The sequence below is a fragment of the Solanum dulcamara genome, chromosome 4 (assembly GCF_947179165.1).
Source record: "Solanum dulcamara chromosome 4, daSolDulc1.2, whole genome shotgun sequence".
Classification (NCBI taxonomy): domain Eukaryota; kingdom Viridiplantae; phylum Streptophyta; class Magnoliopsida; order Solanales; family Solanaceae; genus Solanum; species Solanum dulcamara.
The window spans coordinates 3806516-3828680 of NC_077240.1; the positions used below are offsets into that span (position 1 = coordinate 3806516).

Sequence of the window (22165 nt, forward strand, 5' to 3'; positions counted from 1 at the left end):
TGGATAAGGATTTTTATTTGTTTACTGTACGACTGGATTCCTTAAGATTAAAAAGTTAAAAGGGATTTTTCTTAGCCATTGTTTCAAATTTCTTCCCATTTTTTCTAAATTAAAATAAAGAATTCTAAAAGTGAAGAAAGTTGATACCTTCACCTGCTTAGGAACTAGGTTCTCAAATTGGATATTTGCAAAACACAAATAAAGTTAACAACATAAGATTTTCTAGTGGAAAACCTCTTCTCACTCAAGGAGTAACAACCACACTTTCAATTAACTTCAAAATTTAAATTTTATGATTACAACTGTGAATCAAAGGAACTAATTCTAGTACCTAAAACACACGCAAACAATTCACTAGAACTGTTTTAACTATTCTCACTCTAAAAAAAAATCAAACTCGCTTCTTGCAACAAGACTCTCAAACAAAACTCAACTACGCTAACTCTACTTGCGTGACAAAGATTGCCTTTGACTGAATTGCTCCTATGCCTTTCACACGCACATAAGACAAAAAATGTCCATAGGATGACATATCACAAAAAGGATTTAAAAAATTGTGTTTCAATGAGTTTAAATATTTCGTTGACAAAGTAGTAAGTAGAAAGGTCTAACTTACTAACGGAGTCCAGTACAAGAATCTTCCCGATCATTCTTTAATAAATGTGGAAAAATCCAGGTATTTCCAATTTGTACTTCAGGTAACAAGAGTAAAGGAATTGAAACTTTTGGAAGCAATGAGCTATTACAATTTCATTTTACTACTAATATGTCAGAAATAAGTACAATATTTTTAGGTATAGCAGATAGGCAGCGTTTTTGACTGGCACAGTTTTTATTGGCACCATTGTTTTTTCTTCTGTTTCATAAATTACATGTGGTTGTTGCATGGACTAAAGCATTGAACATTGACCCAGGGGATGAATGTTGAGGCCCCCTTCTAGGAAACTTCAAGCTTTATTTGTACTTTTAATCAATAAATTGGCAGTAGGTTCCTTGCTATATCCCCTCTTCTTACACTCACGTGTGGACGTACCTTGTATTCGTATAATTTATGTTTATCCATAACTATAGTTATTAAAAAACAATGAAGATTTAATAATACCCTTCACTTCTGTAAGAACATATCATAAATTGACTAGTAGAGTATTATATAAGCAAAATTCACTTAGTTTTCAAGAAATATTCAATTCTATATTCACTAAGCACTTCAAACTTGAATTGTGGATCCTATCTTTTCATTTTATTAGGACTTGAGATCGACAACGTGAACAAATTCAGATGCAGGAATGGGTATTACTCTTAACCTATTAACTTAAAAATTTATAAAGGTAACAATATTGTGTGTTTAACTACAAAATTGAGGGGATAAGAAAAGTGGGGTATCAGATGTGTGCACTTAGCTGTGTGACACGTGCTCGGGAGAAGAAGCACGTGCATTGGGGAAGCAAAGGGGTGTAGCTGTTACCGGCAAGGTTGCCTGGTTGACCACAGACAAAATTTGGTCCTACTGTTGCCCTGACTCCGTGGACCGCACTGTCTGTCTCCACACGCGTGCCCCTCTTCACTGTCACTGCCGGAATATTTTATCCGACCCGGACAATGACCCAAATCCAATAATCTTACTAACATAATTAATCCCCTTTTTTCTTCTCTAATTTTAAAAATCCCCCAAATTAAAAGCGCATATATATATGATGGATAGTAAAGAAAAGATTCTCCTGTTCATCAACCTAGACTATGGTTGAGACTGTTTTATTTTTAATTCAAGATTTTGAATTTGAATTTTAAAAAAAAATAAAAAATTGTTAGAAGCTTTATTTTCAAATGGACTTTGCAATACACAGGACTTTGAATACCAGGTGAGAAATTAAAAAATAAATTAAAAAAATTCTTCTGTTCACCAATCACTTCTTACAGAGAGAATCTCAATTGGGTTTTTCCCCTAAGGACGTATAGTTGTCTGTCCTCAGTCCCCACTTGATCAACATCGTTTTGTTGATTTCTTGAAAGGTCCCACTTCTAAAATGGGGACCACGTTTAATGGAGCATCCCACAAAATTTTTTAGGACCAAAAAAAATAAAATTAGGAGAGAGAAAAAAGTGTTTTTTTATTTTTATTTTTTATATTGAAGTTGGACTATATATTTGTATCCTTTAGGACTTTGTTCGAAAAAAAGAACTCTCTATTTAAAACTTGAAGCCGAACTCTTTAATTAAGAAAGAAACAGTATGAACCATATTCGTCGGTGTAAAGTTAGTGCCCTTAAGAGTGTGGTGTCATCCAACAATCCAAGAGAGGAAATATATCTGGGTGTTTATGGAGCTTCTATATCTATGTACTCGAATAAAGAGCTGGTAAAGACAACCTGGCCTCCGCACATTCCTCTGTTCATCTTTGACCTTTGACCACGTAAAATACAAATCCAATGAACAGTACACCACCCCTGCCCCTTAGTCACCTTTTTAATTATTGATCTTCTGCAAAAGTTCTGAGTTTTATTCACTCTAATTTGACCCATTGCTCAACTCTTCATTTACCAACTCATGTTCAATGTTTAACACATTGGATTGTTTAAATATTTTTATCCTCATAGTTTTTTATAAAATTTTAGTTTAATAGAAATGCAATAACTAGTTTCAATTCAAGGTAAGTCGAGACCGTTCGTTAGAGGCTGATCCACGGAAGCTTATTATTCACTCAATCTACTTTTACTTATTCAATATTCAGTTGACACACAATAAATACGAACGAGAGAGTTACTATTTGAGTTTCTTGATTCTAAATTTAATATTTGAACTAATTCAATTATTTCTTTGAAACAAACATACAAAATTTTAGTCAAAACTAATGAACTCGATCAAATTCGTACTATTTTTCGCTGCTTAAATATTTAATTGGCAAATTACTAGCTAAAACTAAGATAATACTAACAAATTTCTCAGCAATGGCTTTGGATTGCTAGATATTACTAGTTCTTTGGTCTTGCCTCGAAACATCCTTTAGCTTATCCTTTCATTACTAAATTTAAAATCTCTCCGCCTTCAATGCTTTATTTGAAAACAATACTTGGAAATCTGCACCGGTGTCATGAATGTTCACAAATTCAAAATTCATTGGTATTAATGAGGACTTTCACCCAAGTAGATAAATCCTCCTCCCCCAATTCTACTCAATTTTGCACATTCAGTATCCAATTTCTCTAATATTTCTTTTGACTGCCCCAAGAAACTAGGAAATGACATATTTGAGATGCTATTTTACTAAATGACAGTCCTAGCAATTGGAATATGCTCCCAAAAAAATTCAAGGATAATCAATTGCTTTCATAATAACTGTCTACTTTGATGCCAATTTTTGGAAAGAGCTTTCAGAGGAAGCAAAAGGGTAATAATCCTTCCTATCATAATTATTCTTTTAAGCAACATATGGATAAATTTACTATTTTATGGCTCATCATGGAACAAGTAAAAAAAATTGAAAACTTAGAAATTCACAAATTCAAGTGACGCAACCACGATAATGGAAAGTAGTAGTAATTCGAAGTTTTTAGATTGAGAGGATTTGCATTTACTCCAATACATACCGAAAGTCACTTTAATCTCCATATCATAAGGGATTGACTAGTCAAACTTGAATTTGATTTTGAGTGAAAAAAAAGATTTGAATTTCTTACATGTCTTAAACCTAAATTCAAATGATTTTGTCTGGTTATTTAAGACATGTATTCAAATTGAATTTTAAGAGGATTCAATTATTATTTTTAACCTAAAGAAAAAGTAATGAATACGAAAAAAAAAGGATTTTTATACTACTACATCTTTCGAAAACAGCCGTCCTACCTTGGTAGGAGTCAGGTCTGCGTAGACTTTACCCTATCCAGACCTCACGCTATGGGGTTTCATTGGGTCGTTGTTGTCGTTGTTATACTACTACATATTATATACCAGCTATAGCTTTAATTTAATTATTGAACCTTACATTTTAGAACATGCAAGCTGCTTCGATTAGCTCTCGCCTCCAATTCTTTCAGAAATAAAAATTTATAAACATGTCATTTACACCGATTCCCTATACTTTAAACTGGCAATTTCTGATAATTCCCTATATTTTTTCTTAAATTTTATATATTACATACATAAATCTATAAATCTCTGATAAGTAGTAACTTTGCCATTTGGAGAATTATTCACTTTTTTGAAATCAAACTTTTATTTTCCAACTCCTAATAAAGTACTCTGTTCTCTCTTAATATATATAACAAACACATATCCAATTTTATAAATTTTAAATAAAGTAGAAAATATGTGCAAAATCTATAACCAAACACTCACTTATTTTAGTTCATCAAATTTTATGAAGGTACTCCTAGAAAAAAAGAGATTGAATATCTACCTATAACTAAAATTAATTTGTACAAATTTCATATAGACAACACAACCTAAAAGTAGAGGGAAAAATGCAATGACATAATTAGTAACAGAGCTAAAAAATTTATTAAAGAACTCAAATATAAAAACTCAAACATAAGAAGAACTTAAAAAATTTCATCATCTAATATATAATAAATAAAAATAATTTAAATAGTATAACCTCCTTTAACCCTTACCTGGCCCATAAGTTCAATAATAGATGAATGCATGATGTATTGTATTTGTGCTGAATCAAATTGGACCATTCAAATTTCATCAATAATGCCAATTGACGTAAACATAAGTTAGATTTGAGCATGAATGTGGGTCCCACTTATTTCCGTGGAGTCGCACAGTAGGTTTGACCAGAGACCAACGTAACCATGGTTAAATGAACAAAGTTTAAGATCAGCTGCGTAGTAAATAAATGAAAACCACACGTGTGGGAGTTGCGTGAGAAGGGGGTGGGGTGGATGGCAAATTTCGTCAGAATAAGAAGAGAGCAAAACAGAGAGAAGAGCCCTACAGCCTGTTGGGTATGTCCCTCTGTTTGCTCTCTCCGTATAAAACCCAGTAAATTCCCAAACAAACGTGAGAGAATTTGCAGACTCTCTTTCAGTTTTAGCTCTTTCTATATATATAAACATTTACTCAAAGACTCAATTCACTGCTACCCGATAAAGAAGAAAAAAAACAGAGTCAAGGAAACATGCCTGCAAGTTTAGACCCTTTGGATGTGGGTGTTCAGATTCCATACCATTTTCGTTGTCCAATCTCCTTAGAGCTTATGCGGGATCCAGTCACCGTCTGTACCGGTCAAACTTACGACCGCCAAAGCATTGAGTCTTGGGTAGCCACCGGCAATACTACTTGTCCGGTAACAAGGGCGCCGCTCAGTGATTTCACTCTAATTCCCAATCATACTCTTCGCCGACTTATACAGGAGTGGTGTGTTGCGAACCGGGCTTTCGGTGTTGAGCGGATTCCGACACCGAAACAACCGGCTGATCCGTCGTTGGTCCGGTCGTTGCTGAACCAGGCAGCGGCTCAGTCGAATCATATGAATTCTAGGGTTTCGGCGTTGAGGAGACTCAGAGGACTCGCTCGTGACTCGGATAAGAACCGGTCTGTAATTTCGGCGAACAACGCACGTGAAATTCTTCTGGCTATTGTATTCTCCCGTATGGATTCTGACTCGTCCGAATTGAATCACGAGTCTCTTGCGATTCTCTCCATGTTTCCGCTCTCTGAACCAGAATGCGTTTTTGTCGCTTCTGATGCGGAACGAGTTAGTTACCTGGTTGCTCTGCTTTTTCATCCTTCCATTGATGTACGAGTCAATTCAGCTGCTTTGATTGAGATTGTAGTTGCCGGAATGAGATCCCCGGAGCTCCGTGCTCAAATCAGCAATGCGGATGACGTCTTCGAAGGAGTCGTCGGAATTTTGAATTATCCGTTGGCGTATCCGAGAGCGTTGAAAGTCGGAATCAAGGCGTTGTTTGCTTTATGCCTAGTGAAGCAACACCGTCAAAGGGCGGTGAGCGCCGGAGCGGTGGAAGCGCTAATCAACAGGTTACAGGATTTCGAAAAATGCGATGCGGAAAGAGCACTCGCCACAATCGAACTCCTCTCCAGGATTCCATCAGGATGCGCAGCTTTAGCGTCTCACGCGCTAACGGTGCCTCTGTTGGTGAAAATTATCCTGAAGATATCGGAGCGTGCGACGGAATACGCCGCCGGAGCACTGCTATCGCTTTGCTCGGCGTCGGAACAAGCTCAGAAGGAGGCGGTTGCGGCCGGCGTGTTGATTCAGCTGCTGCTTTTAGTCCAAAGCGATTGTACAGAACGTGCGAAGCGAAAAGCACAAATTCTTTTGAAGCAGCTTCGCGATTGTTGGCCGGAGGACTCCATCGCCAATTCGGATGATTTCGCTTGCAGCGACGTCGTTCCATTTTGACAATTCACCATTCTTACCTTTCGTTTTCCAATCTCCCCCAATTTTTGTAATTCGAGGTAAAAAAAAGAAGAAAAAAAACAATTGTCTAGATTTGGTAAATAGGCCATTATTCCATGTATGTAAGTTTTGTACGTAAGATAAGAATTTTTTTGGGCTAGAAAGTTGTTTCTTTTTTTCCTTTTCTAATTAAAAAAAGGGAAATTTTTTCATATCGCCGCTAAAAAATATCTTAATTATGTTTTATAGTTATAATTTATTAATTACAATTTGTAGCTATAATTATAACAACGTTTGTATAATTCGCATTTATATACGTTTGTATAATTCACAGTTTTTGTATAACTTTTGTATATTTTACTATTCAATTCATGCACATCATTTGTATAATTCACTCACAATATCTGTATGAATTACACGAATTATATAAAATTAAACTGTATAATCGTGCGAATTATACAAAATTCAAACTATAATTACAGTCAGATATTTGCCGCGAGTCATAATTAATTCAAACTGTAGCTATGTTAACTAATTAAATAGTATATGTTTGCTTATCCCCATAATTTTCCCTTAAAAAAAATATACTCCTTAAGACTAATTAATCCATAATATGAACTCTTAATCTATAGTTTTCTCTTATTCTTTTTCTTTTAAACTACTAAAATTCAACAACAATAATATTGATAATCTTGCCCTTAAATAGAGATGGTAAAATTATTTTCAATTTTTGAATTGATAAAATTCAAACATTATTTTATTTTTCTTGTAATTTTTGATGAGTTGTAATGTGAGGTGGTGCTAGCATGTGTCATCACTAATTGGAAAGGGATAGTTCAGCTTTCTTTTGACCGGAGACTAACTTCATTAAACCAGATATGCGTGCATGCAAATAATTAAGGATCAATTAAAGGTGTCGCTAGTTTTGTTAACCAAAATAAATTTTTTTTCTTCCTATAAAACCCCTAGGTACGAGGAGTTATTGGGCTGGATCGGACCTTCTTTATTGCCTTGCCAAGCCCACTTGTCACTATACTTGAGTCAACAACTTTGGTCTACTAACAATAATTGAAGATATTAATTGTTTTGCGTATAGTGATGGCAATGGAGTGGAACCGGGGGGGGGGGGGGGGTTGTTGGAGCAAACTCACATAAATTTGCAAAGACATTAATTCGCTCTACCTTGCTTCGAATAGCAAATGCTTTTATTTTTAACTGTCTAGTCTTGCCCAATCCTATGTAGATCCGCCTCTGCCTTATTAACATCTCTATTTGCGTAAGAGAGCCTATTAATGTGTTTCTTATATGTATCTACATGGAATATAATACATGTATATTGTATTGAACTTAATTATTTTTTTAATAAAATATAATGATAATAATATATTCAATCTAATTTCACTATGTGAAAAAAGTGGCGTACTCTTAAAATATTTTTGATAAATTTTCGGCTCAAGTAACTCCTCGAATGAAATGTAAGGAAATATTGTTTAGTAAGTAGCATGGTAAAGTATGGAGGTAATGGAATGGAATGTGGCAGATGAATTGGAATCACATGGGATTTTGGACTTTTCTTGTTCAAGTGACAAATTAGTGGTCACATGCCAAACAATTTTCTCTTCTACTTTCCTTCTTCTTTTTCCCAATCGTATAGACATGGACAACATACAAATCTAGATCGTCTTTAGATGTGCACCACACTTCATGCTCTCACTACAACGCAAAGTATATTTTGGTGTACCACTCAAAATTGTGTGATACCAGTAGAATTCATTCGTTCTTAGTTAGAGGATTCAAGTTAGATTTGAGAAAAAAAAAGATTTATCATCGAGACTCTAAATCGTGCATCAAAAATTGGGTGGGTAAGTAAAAAAAGTGATGAGTGCGAGAAGATATCACTCCTATGCATGTGAATCATTTCTCCGCTTTCTTTAAAAATATTGTCATTATATAAGGAGTTGAATAACTTTTTGATTTACTACAATTTTATCAAACCTTTTACAAAGTTTTAACTATATATAGTTATAAGTTAGAGATAAATATTTAAATTTTGATTCGATGACATTAATCTGAAACAAACTCATTACCCCCAAAGTCCAAAGATAAGAGATAACATTGGGTACGTATGGAGTAGTTGTTGTTCTACATTTCATTAGACATGGAACGAAAAGGATTGCCGTTCTAATACTTTTGCAGCCCATATGTGATATTGCTGAGATTGACAATTCTAATCGTTGGGCCATGGCCCTATCTGAATCAATACTTAAAAAGTTGGAGGAATTACGCGAATAAACAAACATATATTAGTTAATTAGTTAATAGAGCTATAGTTTAGCTAATTTACAATTCGTCACTAGCATTTAGCGTTAATTATGATTTGAGTTTGTATAATTCACACATTTCTATAATTCAAAATTTGTATAACTTTTATATAATGTAATTTTTTATAATATAATTTGTATAACCGTTTAAAGTTCAGATGTTTGTGTTTGTATAAATTCGTTATTTCAAATTTATACAAAAATAGCTCAATTATCAGTGAATTACACAAACCCGCAAATTATACAAATGAGGCAACTTAAGCTATAGCTACAACCCGTAAATATGTAAACTATAGCTAAAGAGCCTAATTAAATTTATTATACTGGTTATTTGCGAAATTCCCTTTAATAAGTTTAGATAAAATTTAAGAATTTGCTGGGCAATGTGTGAAAACTTGGGAAGAATGTAAGCGAAGTGTAATTTTTATTTATTCGATGTCTTTCATCCCTTGACAACTTAGTAAAAGGGGAAAAAGAAAGAGTATAAACACAAGTCTTATAATGAAAAAAGAAAAAAAAAAGAATATAAATTTTAGAATGTAAATTAACCATTTGTCACCATCAATCGTACATTGGCTAAATAATTATCTTTTTCCTTTTAGTAAAGATTATTTAACCCTGAATATACATTTATAAGGAATATCACCATAGAATCAATGTATTATAATTTTAAAAAATAGGCCCCTAAAAATGACTTTACCATTGAATCGGAATTGGCAGGAGTGGGTAGTCATGGGGTTGGGGGCGGGGAGGAGACAATTATAAGCTTAAGCTTTCACTAGGAAACCATTTTTTTCCATTTGTAAGGAGTTTGTTTTCATAAATACAATATTTTAAAATAAAGTATGAAAAAATTGAAAATTATTTCCATCCCTACCAAACACACCCTTAGAGCAAATACATAAACATTTGCCAAAAACCAGGGATTTTGCTATTTATAAATATCATGGAAGAAAATTAAATGGACCAAATTCCACAGTTTTCATTCCTCCGATCTGGTCTGTAATGAAGTTTAAAAAGTAAATATGATGGCAAAGGGTGACAGACGTTCTCTACTGGATGAACTGCAAAAATAAATCTAATGACTTTTACGGTGACAGACGTCTATTTTCTATCGGATGAATTTTAAAAATAAATATGATGATTTTTACAACAACAGACGTCCATCCTCTACCGGATGAATTTTAAAAGTAAATATATTGGCCTTTACAATGATAGACGTCTATTCTCTATAGGATGAACTTTAAAAGCAAATATATTGGTCTTTACCGCGACATACGTCTATCCTTTACAACCCTTTTTAGATGAAAGAAAGGAGTCCTTCTCTTGTAGAAATCTTCTTTTTGTTTTCGCTCTCCCTCATTATAATTTAGTAAAGCTAAGTAACATGATATTAATCTTGCTTGTTTGGTAGGAATAAAAATGAGTGATTTTTAATTTCTTGATTATTATTTGCTATTTGGTAGGTAACAAATAAAAAATTTTGTTTCAATAATATTTATATATGTAATTTAGAAAATACTACAGAGTGGAGGTCGACTGGGGATCAGGATCGGCTTAAGAATATTAGGGGCCTAAAGCCAAACTAATTAAACTTTATTAGGAGGCCTTAAGTTTTAAGGAAAATCATAATTACAAACATGAAAATTCATGTTTGTAATCTTTGACATATTTGAATTCGAAGAAGTAAAACAAAAGTACTCGTATGAGGTAAAATTATAAATAAAAAAAACCTTTTATTTATTTAAAACAATGGATAGTTGAGAGTTATAGGAAATAAACTTGATTATTGAAATTGATAACTCGATAACATAGTAAAATTTCATTATTTTAATTTATTTGTTGCAATGTGTGAGAACTTGGGAAGAATGTAAAACAAATGTAATCAGACAACTTAGTAAACGGGGAAAAAGAAAGAATATAAATATAAGTTTTATTACTGTATGAGAAAGAAAAAAAAAGAACATAAATAAATATTAGAATGTAAATTAACCATCTGTCAGACTGTCACCATCAATCACATTGGCTAAATAATTTTCTTGTCGTCTTAGTAAAAATTGTGTACTTTTTCACCCTAAATATTCATATTAAGGGAATATTACCATAGAATTAATGTATTATTAATAACAAAAACAGGGTCTTAAAAATATGGGGGGTGGTGGTGGTTATGTCATTGCTTATGATTAAATGACTTTACAATTGAGTCGGAACTGGTGAGGATGGATTGTCACAGTGTTGGTGGAAATGAGACAATTATAAGCTTAAAATGTAACTTATGCAAGAAATTTATTTTCATAAAGACAATATTTTAAAACAAAATATGAAAAAAAGACATTTTCGAAAATATATTTTCATCCATACCAAACACATCCTTAGAACAGATACATAAACATTTGCCAAAACCAACATTTTTGCTATATATAAATATCATTGGAAGAAAATTAAATGGACCAAATTCCATAGTTTCCGTTCCTCCGATCCGGTTGGTAATGAAGTTTGAAAGTAAATATGATGACCTTTACCTACGATGCATGATAGACGTTCATCCTCCATTGGATGAAATGCAAAAGTAATTATGATAGACGTTTTTCCTTCACTGGATGAACTGCAATGCAAAAGTAAATATGATGGCCTTTATGAAGACAGACGTTTATCCTTTGCTGAATGAACTGAAAAGTAAATATAATGGCCTTTACGGCGACAAACATTTATCCTCTATCAGATGAACTACAAAGTAAATGATAAGCCTTTACGGCGACACACGTCCATCCTCTATCGAATGGACTTTAAAAGTAAATATGATGACCTTTACTGCAACAGACGTCCATCCTCTACGAGATGAACTTTGAAAAGTAAATATGATGAACCTCACAGTCCCTTTTAACCCTTGTCGGATATGGGTGATGAAATTAATATCTAACATTTGGGGGTTGCCAATGACATTATCTCATTTGCAGCTTGCTTGTACATTTCTTCCACTGTGAATGCTTCGGAGAATTGAGCTAAGCTACTTCCACCTTTTGCCTGAATATACATTAACATGTTTTCAGAGCCAAGCAATAATAATAATAATAATAATAATAATAATAATAATAATAATAATAATAATAATAATAATAATAATAATATATTCGGAAAAATTTTATAACTGGAGTTTGAGAAGGATGATGTCTACACAAGCGTATCAATATAATCTTATAAAAATAGAGAGACTCTTGACAGACAATCGGAACAAAAACCTCAGGGTGAGACAAGATGAGAGGAGGCATTTCTGAAAAAAGAAAGAAAGATAGATTTATACTTTTTTTTTTTACTTCCATTTCATGTGAAAATATTTAATTAGACGCGAAACTAATGAAAGAAAGAAAGACTATTGCTTAAACATACCACGATATTTTTATGATCATAAGGATTTTATTTAAGGTAAAATACAAAGGTTTAGTTAAAGAATTTTCAAATTTAAAAAAAATGTGTTTTTTTAAAAGAAATTAAAAAAGAAAAAGAGTATTGTATTGCAGGAAATCAAATGAACAGTAAAAAAACTTGTGTGTGTAGCATTTCATGTGTTTAAATTTATCTCTTTCAATATCCGTTTGAAAAAATAATATTCATCTTTCTATAAGTAGTAAGTTCTTAATTCTAAGATTCTCATTTACTATTAATAACACGGTTAGAGGAATGACATAGGACATTTAAGACCATCAAATTTAAGCGATAGTTTTTTTATGTTAATAACACCCCTTAACTTTAAGAACATACAATTCCCAAAAAAATTCTACGCATGTCATTCTTAAATTTTCTAATCAATCAAACAAAGATTAATAAAATGAACCGGAGAGTAGTATTTAAGCGATAGTATTGTATGTTAATAACACCTTAATTTTAAGAATATCCAATTCCAAAAAATTCTCTACGCGTGTCATTCTTAAATCTTCTAACCAATCAAACAAAGACAAGTAAAATGAATCGGAGAGTAGTATTTTGCTTTGCTAAACTAAAAACCCTAGTTCACAATCTTCAAAAGGACCAATATAACATAACACAACACATATTAATAGACAGGAATTAATAAATGTAATTCTAAATAGTTTGAAAATTAAAGGACTTACATGGGCTTGGATCATGAACATGCTTCTGAAATGATCAGATGAAACTTGGGCAGACACAATCTCAATTTTATGTTTCTCCAAAACATAACAAATGAAGCTAAATAGTCCAGGCTTCTTAGGACAACACACACTAATATGTGCCTCTTCACCACAAACATTTAGTATCACATTTGGTGAACTCCATGTCTGAAAAACTGTTGGAACATTATTATTATTCTTCATCAAATTAAGGGGAGTAGCACTTATGTTGTTGTTGTTATTAGGATTATTGGTTGGTGTTATAGCAGCTGAGTTGCTAGTAGATCCTTGATCACCCAAAAATTGCTCCCAACTATTGCCAACGCTTGGTAATTTCTGTGAACTCATCATGGCATTCTTCATTGCAGACAACCTTATGCTATAAAGCCTTTCTAGCTTTTGTGTTTCAAGCTTTCCAAGAGTATTCTGCATTTTTTTGATTTGGTTCACAGCTTCATCAACAATTGTGGACTTGTCAGCCTGCATATACAAAAAATATATATGAAATGAATTTAATTTCTACATCACAATGATCAGAGGCGAAGCCTGGATTTTTACTAATTAAGGGAATTCAAAATACGAAGAAGTAAAGACACGCGAAGAAGTTAAGAAAAATTCAGCATCTACTATATCTACAGAGGCAAAGGTAGAATGGAAAGTAGAGTTAATTAGTTTCAAATCATTTAGTGTCTAAAAAAGATTTATTTAATATGGTTAATGTATATAAGTTAAATTGATATAAAAATTAATCCATATTAAATGAGTACTTCATTTGGTAACAAAGATCTTATAATTATACGGATTAAGAAAATGTTCTTTTTTTTATAAATTTAGAATGGAATTAGAATAATGTTAAAAACTTCACATTCTTATGCTAGAAGGCTCATTTAGTCGAGAAGAGAAAAAAAAATGTGGAATTTTATAACTATATGCGAAAAAACCGGAAGTTCTATATTGTTTTTTTCCTTCCCTTTTTTGGTAAACAAAAAGCATCTTATTATTCTATTTTGGAATTAACATGTATATATGTACAAATTAATAATAATAATAATAATAATAATAATAATAATAATAATAATAATAATAATAAGGGGAATGTGTATATCACCAAATGAATTTATTGCGATTGAGTCAAGAGTCTATTAGAAATAGCCTTTCTATCACATAAAGATAAGGATAAAGATCTACGTATGTGTTATTATTTTCAGACTCCACGTATGAAATTACATCGAATATGTAATATATATATTTAATAAAAAGAAAATCAAGTTACATTTTCACATAGAATCATGTCTCCTTTAGTAAGCTTCCTACCAAGATTCTCCTAAGGTTTACTCAATTTAGAAAGGTTGGAACAATTAATGGAACTACCACATATGGAAAGAGTGATCATAATAAGCAATTGACAAAAAGAACCAAACAAAGAAGTAAAGTTTTTAATCATTTTACAAGTTTCTTTCGATCTAAAGGTTTTTTTTACATGTTCATTTTTCAAAATATTCTCGATAAATTGATTAGGATTATTAATTAAGGTTGCGGAAGACAATAAAAAGAAAAATAGCAAAAAAAGTGTGAGATAATCATAAATTCTATTTAGTCAGTTTGATCACGGTCAATGGGAATAATACAACATGAAGACGGGAACATGCCTAGAAGAGGATTTCATAATTCCAAAGGCGCCCAAGCCATCCTTACTTCATCTTCACTTACTTAATCGATAAAATATCGAATAATAAAAAATAAGGTATGGAACTTTTTTTTACCTTAGCAGGAAGTTGAGGAAGCAAAGCATGAAGAGTCTCAAACATGTTTCGCATCTTCTTTCTCCTTTCTCTCTCTGTCCATATGTGTATCTCATGCTCTGATTCTCCTCCTCTACCTCCACCTCCATCAGCATCACTTTTGTTACCGACCTTCTTTCGGCTGGATGGATTTCTCTTTTTGCCAACATCAGTACTCGCTTCGATCACCTCCTTAACAACTGTCAACGGCTGACAAGTATCAGACCTATTCGGATCTGGTAACTTGTCACCCTCCAACGTCTGGTCATTCAAATTCAAGAACAACCACGCTTCATTATTTTCCCATAGCAAACCATGATCATTCTCACCGCCTTCATTCATTCTTTTTCTTTTTCAGGTGATCTGACAGTTTATCCTAAGTTGCGCCTATATATAGAATTTTTTTCTTGGATGGAGGGTGTGTGTGTGTGGGGGGGGGGGGGGGAAAGTGTAAAAAGGAGAAATAAGGGATTGAATATGATGAATATTGAATATGAAAAAAAGTATAGACAAGGGTGGCAAAAAGAAAAAAGGAAAAAAAAAGTAGAGATATAAAAGGATGATTCACTTGTAATGAATTAAAAAAAAACAAAATACAATCATAAGCCAAAATGCCGTTACTGGCTTCAAAACAAAAAACGGTAGCTAAAGCACTTTTGTTACAGATTTTGTTCTCACTCAATTGGGCCCCAATTCACACTTACCTCTACTGAAATTAATTACTCTAACTACTAATACTAAATTACAAATTTAATCAAAGATATTCTTCTCATCTATACAAAATGCCTAAGTCCTTTTTTAAAAAAAATAAAAATAAAAATTAAAACTGATTTTATATAAATATAATGACTATTTAACAAATGATGTCCAAAGAGTTTTTTGCTTTTTTATCAAAAAATGCAAGTCTTAATTCTTAAGTTATATGAATTAGGTGTGTCTGAATTGTCGTTTTATAATTTAAGAGGTTATGTAACTAACCTTAATGAGATTTTATTAATCGCTTATTCACGTGATTATTAGTGTTAATGATATTTTATTAATAGCTGGCTCTGTCTGTGTATATTAAATTTTACGCATTTTTTACTCGTCCATTCAAGTTAATCACACTAGAATTAATAATTAAGCAAGTGTTTTTCCGTGAATTAAAGTTTTTATCATGCAATATCCGTTCCATATAAAAGAAAAAGATCATCATTTTATTTCATCTTTCTAGCCAGGATGTTACAATGCCTCTAATCATGACTTTCCCTTTGTTAGCAGAAAAAAAAAGGAATTAGTTAGGATATTAATTCATGCTAATATTCCACTAAATAGTTTGTAGCTAGCAAGTTTTTTTAATAATTCATTATTAACTATTATTATCGACAATTTTGTATTATTTATTAGCAAAAATTGTTTATTGCTAATTTTTTTAATGATGGCAATTAGGGGTATCAAATGGATGGATTGAGTCGAATTTGGGCATGTTAAATTGAGATGAATTAATAATTGGACGGGTCAAATTACTTGGGTTGACAGGGACTAAAATCCAAATCATATTCACTCAATCAAATTCTTATTAAATTTTAAATTATTTATTTGAGTACCTAATAAAAAAAATTCCTTATACTATGAACATATATAATATATCAAAAAATAATAGATAAAATTTTGAAGAAAAAATTACGCGGATAAGCAATATAATAGTTAATTAGTTAAGTTAGCTACAAATTACAATTTTATTAAATTATCATTCGCCACTAACTTACAATCATAATTACGTGGTCCACGTCTAGAATTTGTATAATTCGGCTCCCAATTGTATAAATGCAGAATTCATATAATTCGATTCCTAATTGTATAAATCAAGAATTTTCCTAATTGTATAAATTCAGAATTTGTATATGTTTACCAGTAGTTTGTATATAATTATCATATTGATACATTTGATTTATATAGGTTTTGAAAAAATTCTAAATATATAAGTACAAAATTTGTATATACTTACTCAATTGGCAACAAATTATAAAATGAAAATACTCGTACCCAACGAAATTATAGCTATGGAGTGTAATTAGACAAATTATAGCTGAGTATAATTAAGATACTTATAGTAGCTATTGGTGAAATTTCCTCAATTTCTAATGAGTCAATTTGAACTGCAATTAGCCCAACTTTAAAATAGGTTAAATTAAACGGGTTAAAATAAATTGAGTTAATAAAATAAATAAACCATTAACCCGTTTAAATCTAAACGAATTGAACAGATCGTGATTTTATGAGCTGATTTTACGGCCCAAATAAAAAATATCTCTATACTTGTTACTTTGTTTTTGATAGGTTGGAGCATTGTGTGTAAGGTTTATATTAGCATAATTTGTTGTTAGGAAACTTACATAAATATACAATATTAAGAAAATATTTACCATTTATAGCAATAAAAAATAATTCACTGAACACTTATAATACATTTATAATACAGTTTTAATACATATTGCAGAGAACTATTTATAAAACATATATAATATAAGTTTTATAGATGGATAATATATTTATCACATACTTTAATAGACTTATATTACATTATGTTAGTTTCTTACTACACAAATATAATATATATTTTAAAATACTTATAATATATTTATATTGTATGCATAATTCACTTTTAATACAAGTGTAGATTTATCATAGTATTGCTATATATTGCTATAAATGGTAATAAATAAAAAATATTGCTAAAATCAGTCATTAATTTTTAAAAAGTACTCAATCAAGTAATTTTTCCTTGTTGTTATCTAGTGAATAATGCTGACAAATTCTACACTTGTCAAAAGAATTGAAGAAGACCCATTTTGATCTGTGGGTGGGTCGGGCGTAAGATATAAACTTTTTAAATTTTGTTTAATTTATGGGGTTCGTATATATATGACATAAAAAATTATTTTAATTTTGCTATGTTAAACTTTTCATGATAAATTTAATTGAGTGATTTTATAAAGAATTTTTTAAAGTTGCATAATTATATTGATACAATACAAAATCAAATAATTTTGCTACATAATTACTTTCTTCTTTTCTTTTTCATTTCTTCTTATATCAATAGTACTTGCTAAAAAAAATAGCAACGTAGAAACACGTAGGAGATAAGTGAAATGACATTGCTTTTATTTATAGGAACAATTCATATTCTAAGACATTTAATATTATCTCGCTAATTAATAACGTCAATTTCTCACAATTTTAATGTACTTAAATTCGTTATCTATTGTACTAATATATATTTATATCTCAATATTTTCTACCCAATTATAAAAATATACAAGTCAAAATGTCAAATTTATAAACACCTAATAAAAAATTTCTTAAGGATTGTGTCAAATTAGCATGAGTCAAATAAATAAAGGGAGTATTTGATTCATATCTCGACAGAATTACTTGAAATGACATTTCATTAAAAAGGAAAATACCAATTGTAAAATTGGCTAAGACAAGATTATCAAAAAGAGATTACTGAATAAATTAAGAAGGTAACATAGAAATTACTTCGTTAAAAAAAACAATTGCATTGTAGAAACATTTAGGAGAGGTGTGAAATGACATTGTTTTCATTTATATGAAACAATTAATATTCTAAAATGTTTAATACCGTCTCACTAATAACATTAATTAGTAATAACTTTCACAATTTTGATACACTCAAATTCATTAATCTATTGTAATTGTACTAATAGTATTTTATTATTTTTTTAACCGATAGTAATAATATATACACACCATAATGTGGGGGGGGGGGGGGAATGAAACGATTTTATTTACTGTATATATTAAGATTTGTCTATAAACGTAAAAAAAAGGAACTGATCTATATATGAAACAGTTCTGTAAGCATCTATATTGAGAGCATAAGTTATAAAAAAAAAAAAAACTTCAAAAATATAATAATTGGCGCAGCTGTAGGAGTGTAGACCTGCAAGCAGGGGCGGAGCCACCTATTGCTCAGGGGTTCATTCGAATTCCCTTCAACGAAAAATTATACTATTTATATATAGTAAAAATATTTTTTATGTATATATAATAGATATCGAACTTCCTTCGGTAAGTTCATGTATCTACTTCTTTAAATTTTGAACACACTAAATTAAAATTCTAATTCCGTTACTGCCTGTTAGCAACATAAATGTGTGAGTATAACGTAGAATTGCCATGTGAGGAGGTTTTTTTTATTATTATTATTATTTTATTTTTTGCTTGCCATGTGAGGAGTTTAGTTATTGTAATTCTGCATGAAGAGAATTTACAACTTTTAAAAAAATTTAGGAAGAAATTATATTATTTGTTTATGATTAATTTTTTATATATATATAGTAAATGTTGAATCTGCTTTGACTTCTTTATATGTTTGCTTCTTCATATTTTGAATTTTCTTAATGAAATTTTGATTTCGCCACTGACAAAAATTCACGCTCGTAGGTGATGATAAGATAGTGATGAGGCAAATTTACAATTTACTTGAAATAAGTCATGATTTTAAAATTAATGAAAAGTTAATCACCCCTTTATGCGAAAGTAATATTTCAATTCAAGGAAGGATCTAGAAGGATGGGAGAGTTCACCCGAATCTATTTGGAAAAAAAAAATTAATACTTCATATATATATATATATTGTATGTATATAAATTTTGAATCTCCAAACAATCACATCAACAATTAGCTCAATTGTCCGAGCCATTCAAAATGTACCTTTAATAGCTAAGGTTCAATTCTCAGAAACTAATTCTTTTAACATTTTTAATTTCGAATTTTTTAAGTGAAAATTATGAATCTACCACTGTTTGAAAAGGAATATCCCAAACTGGAATCAGAATTATGGGGCTATCTTTTCTTTTCTTTTTAATCATTAAAGATACTTTGTATAAAACTAGAAACCATTACAAGTTACTAACTCATTTCAGTAATCATAAGTTGAGGTAGGAGCTACAATCATCGAATGCCTAATACTAGTAGTAGAAGCTAACACTATATTGTTATTTTATTAGTTGTAAGTGGAGATAGAATAAGTCGTTGCTTGACATCTCCTAGTTAATCAGCTTCAAGAGCAGTTGTTACAAAAAGTAGTGGTTCTCGCAAAACAAATATTTTGTTGAAAAAGTCAGTTATAAATGTAGTTTTTGCAAGTAGGTCTGCCACTCTGTATAGCCTCTCTATCTAGATGTAGTGGGAAAAATGTTAGTTGTAAAAAATTCCTGTCCAGATCTCTTGAAAATCACCAACTCACAACACTTTCAAGCTGAATACTGATGGGGCTGTCCCACACCAATCAGGAATAGGAGGGATAGGTGGAGTGATTCGAAACCATAACAAAGATTGGATAATTGATTTCATCAAATCTTGTGCTTACACTTGCGTGGCACAGGCTAAGCTTTTAGCCATCCTCTATGGCTTAAGAATAGCATTGGCAAGAAATCTCAGGCCGCTTAAGATCAACATCGACTCAATACAAGCCATACAAATGATAACCAATAATTCTCGATGTTTTAATAGTATAATCTCTAAATGCAGGTACTTAACAAGAAAATTGCAGGTCACATCTATTAAGCATATTTTTAAGGAGGAAAACAAGGTAGCAGACAGTTTAGCGAAGGAACGAGCATGGCGCCTATTTTTGGAAGAATTAAGCTTATTGAAAGTTCCTTCAGTGTGTGCTGTAGCAATTTTTGAAGCAGAAACTCTAAGAACTATTTCTACTAGACATACTAAATCTTGTAATGTTGACAATTTAGGCCAGTCAATGGCCCTTAACTATGTACTGGCACAGACCAAAAATATTTTACCTTACTTTCTGTAGAGTAATATAATTTTTCCTTATTACCAAAAAAAAAAAGTTCTCCCCTTCATCTATATATTTTGTCTTCTTCTCTTTTTATATATATATATATATTGTTCTAAGCTTAATTTTTAAACATGTTATCAGCACAAAATTTAAATGCGTTTTCAAGTTGAGTTTTCCACCTTAATATGCCAGTACACATATTAGATGCACCACTTCTAAATTTGAAGATAAAATCTGTCAGGTAAATTGAAAATAGTTAGATAGCACCATGTCGTAGTGCAATTAATGCACTTATGTATCTGTATCTTGTTATTTATATCCATGAAATAATATTTCTTTACAGAAAAGACATAAGTTTACCTTTATGTGGAATTTTTTTGAATGAAATGAAGCATTAATATGAATTTATTATCTCTAATTAATATTGCTAAAGAATTGTTGGTTATGCAAAATGAGGAAAAGATATTTGATCTACATAAAATTTTGTCACACTGAAGTTATATGAAGTTATTCTACAAGACAATCAATTACGAATGAAAGTGTCCATAAGAAGATTGTTGATATGAACAAGTTGAATGAGCAATTTACTTGCAACAACGAGGTCACGAATAGAGTGATTTTTAGGAATGTATTTGGCTAAGCTCAAAGCCTCATCTATCCATAAAACCAAAAAATGACATATCAGGATGGGTTCAAGGATACAACATCTTTGTGAATGTGATTTGATCACCAAGACATTGTCAATGTCAATATTTGAGAAGCTGGTATATAAGATTAAATGACATCATCACAAGAAATTAAGTGATGTTTTATAGTTAGGGAGAGTATAATATGTGTTGTATTCTTTTTTTCTTGACTGAGGTTTTGTCTTACTAGATTTTTCTGGCAAGATTTTTAATGAGGCAACAAATTATGCTTATTAAAAGATATGTGTACTCTTTTTTTCTTCACTAGAATTTCTTTCCATAGGATTTTTTTTAGTAAGATTTAACGAGTCACATTATCTATGAGCATTCAAGTAGTAGTGTTATTAAATCAATTAAACTAAGTGGATTGTCCATTTACTTTATTCACGAAATAGTTACATTAATGTATGTATATTCCCTAGGTGATATGAACATTTTTGGATAACAATGTATTTATTAATTTGGACATTCAACAAGGTAATCTTTAGAGTAATTTCTCAATCTATAAATAGAGATATCATTCACCATTATAAAATACATTTGACTAGAAAAAAAGTTTTCCCCTTCATTTACATATCTTGTCTTCTTTTCTTTTATAGTTATATCGTTCGGAGTTTAATTTTATAACACCTTTTTTGTATTTTAATATAACGTAAAAAAAATTCAATTTTTTTCTTTCACATTAAAAATAGCTATTAAACTCCGGCCTTTATGCAATTACAAGCCTTGAAAATGGCTAATTCACGTCATTATTATGAATGATGAATTAATAAGTATTCTTTTAATTTTAATTATATGATTTTAATTCAAACTTCAAAAAAAAAAATTAATATTAATTTATTAATTATTTTTTTACCTTTTAACCTAAAATATTTAAATATAAATCTAAATAAATTAAGCCTCAAAATAATATATGACGATGGAAAAGAGAGAAGGGAATAGTTGTCTATGACGTGACGTAATTAGGGAGAATATGAGCCGTTTTTGTTGTTTATTTTCTGAGTATTTTCTGGCCTCTCTCTATGCTTGCGTTTTGTTGTTAATTGTAATCATGATTTTTTGTCTCTTTGCTTCTTC

The 22165-nt window shown here is 30.9% G+C and overlaps 2 protein-coding genes across 2 annotated transcripts; one reads left to right on the forward strand and one right to left on the reverse strand.

Annotated features, from left to right (window-relative positions):
• Positions 1-4870: 4870 nt before the first annotated feature.
• On the forward strand, positions 4871-6676 carry LOC129885566 (U-box domain-containing protein 26-like). Its single transcript, XM_055959889.1, has one exon. The coding sequence runs from the start codon at positions 5120-5122 to the stop codon at positions 6365-6367; it is 1248 nt and encodes a 415-aa protein (XP_055815864.1). The 5' UTR covers positions 4871-5119; the 3' UTR covers positions 6368-6676.
• Positions 6677-11601: 4925 nt separating this feature from the next.
• On the reverse strand, positions 11602-15670 carry LOC129887983 (transcription factor bHLH95). Its single transcript, XM_055963248.1, is given in 6 exon segments — positions 11602-11709; positions 12795-13292; positions 14576-14943; positions 14946-15065; positions 15068-15217; positions 15667-15670. Coding segments are annotated over 6 exon segments (1248 nt in total).
• Positions 15671-22165: the final 6495 nt, after the last annotated feature.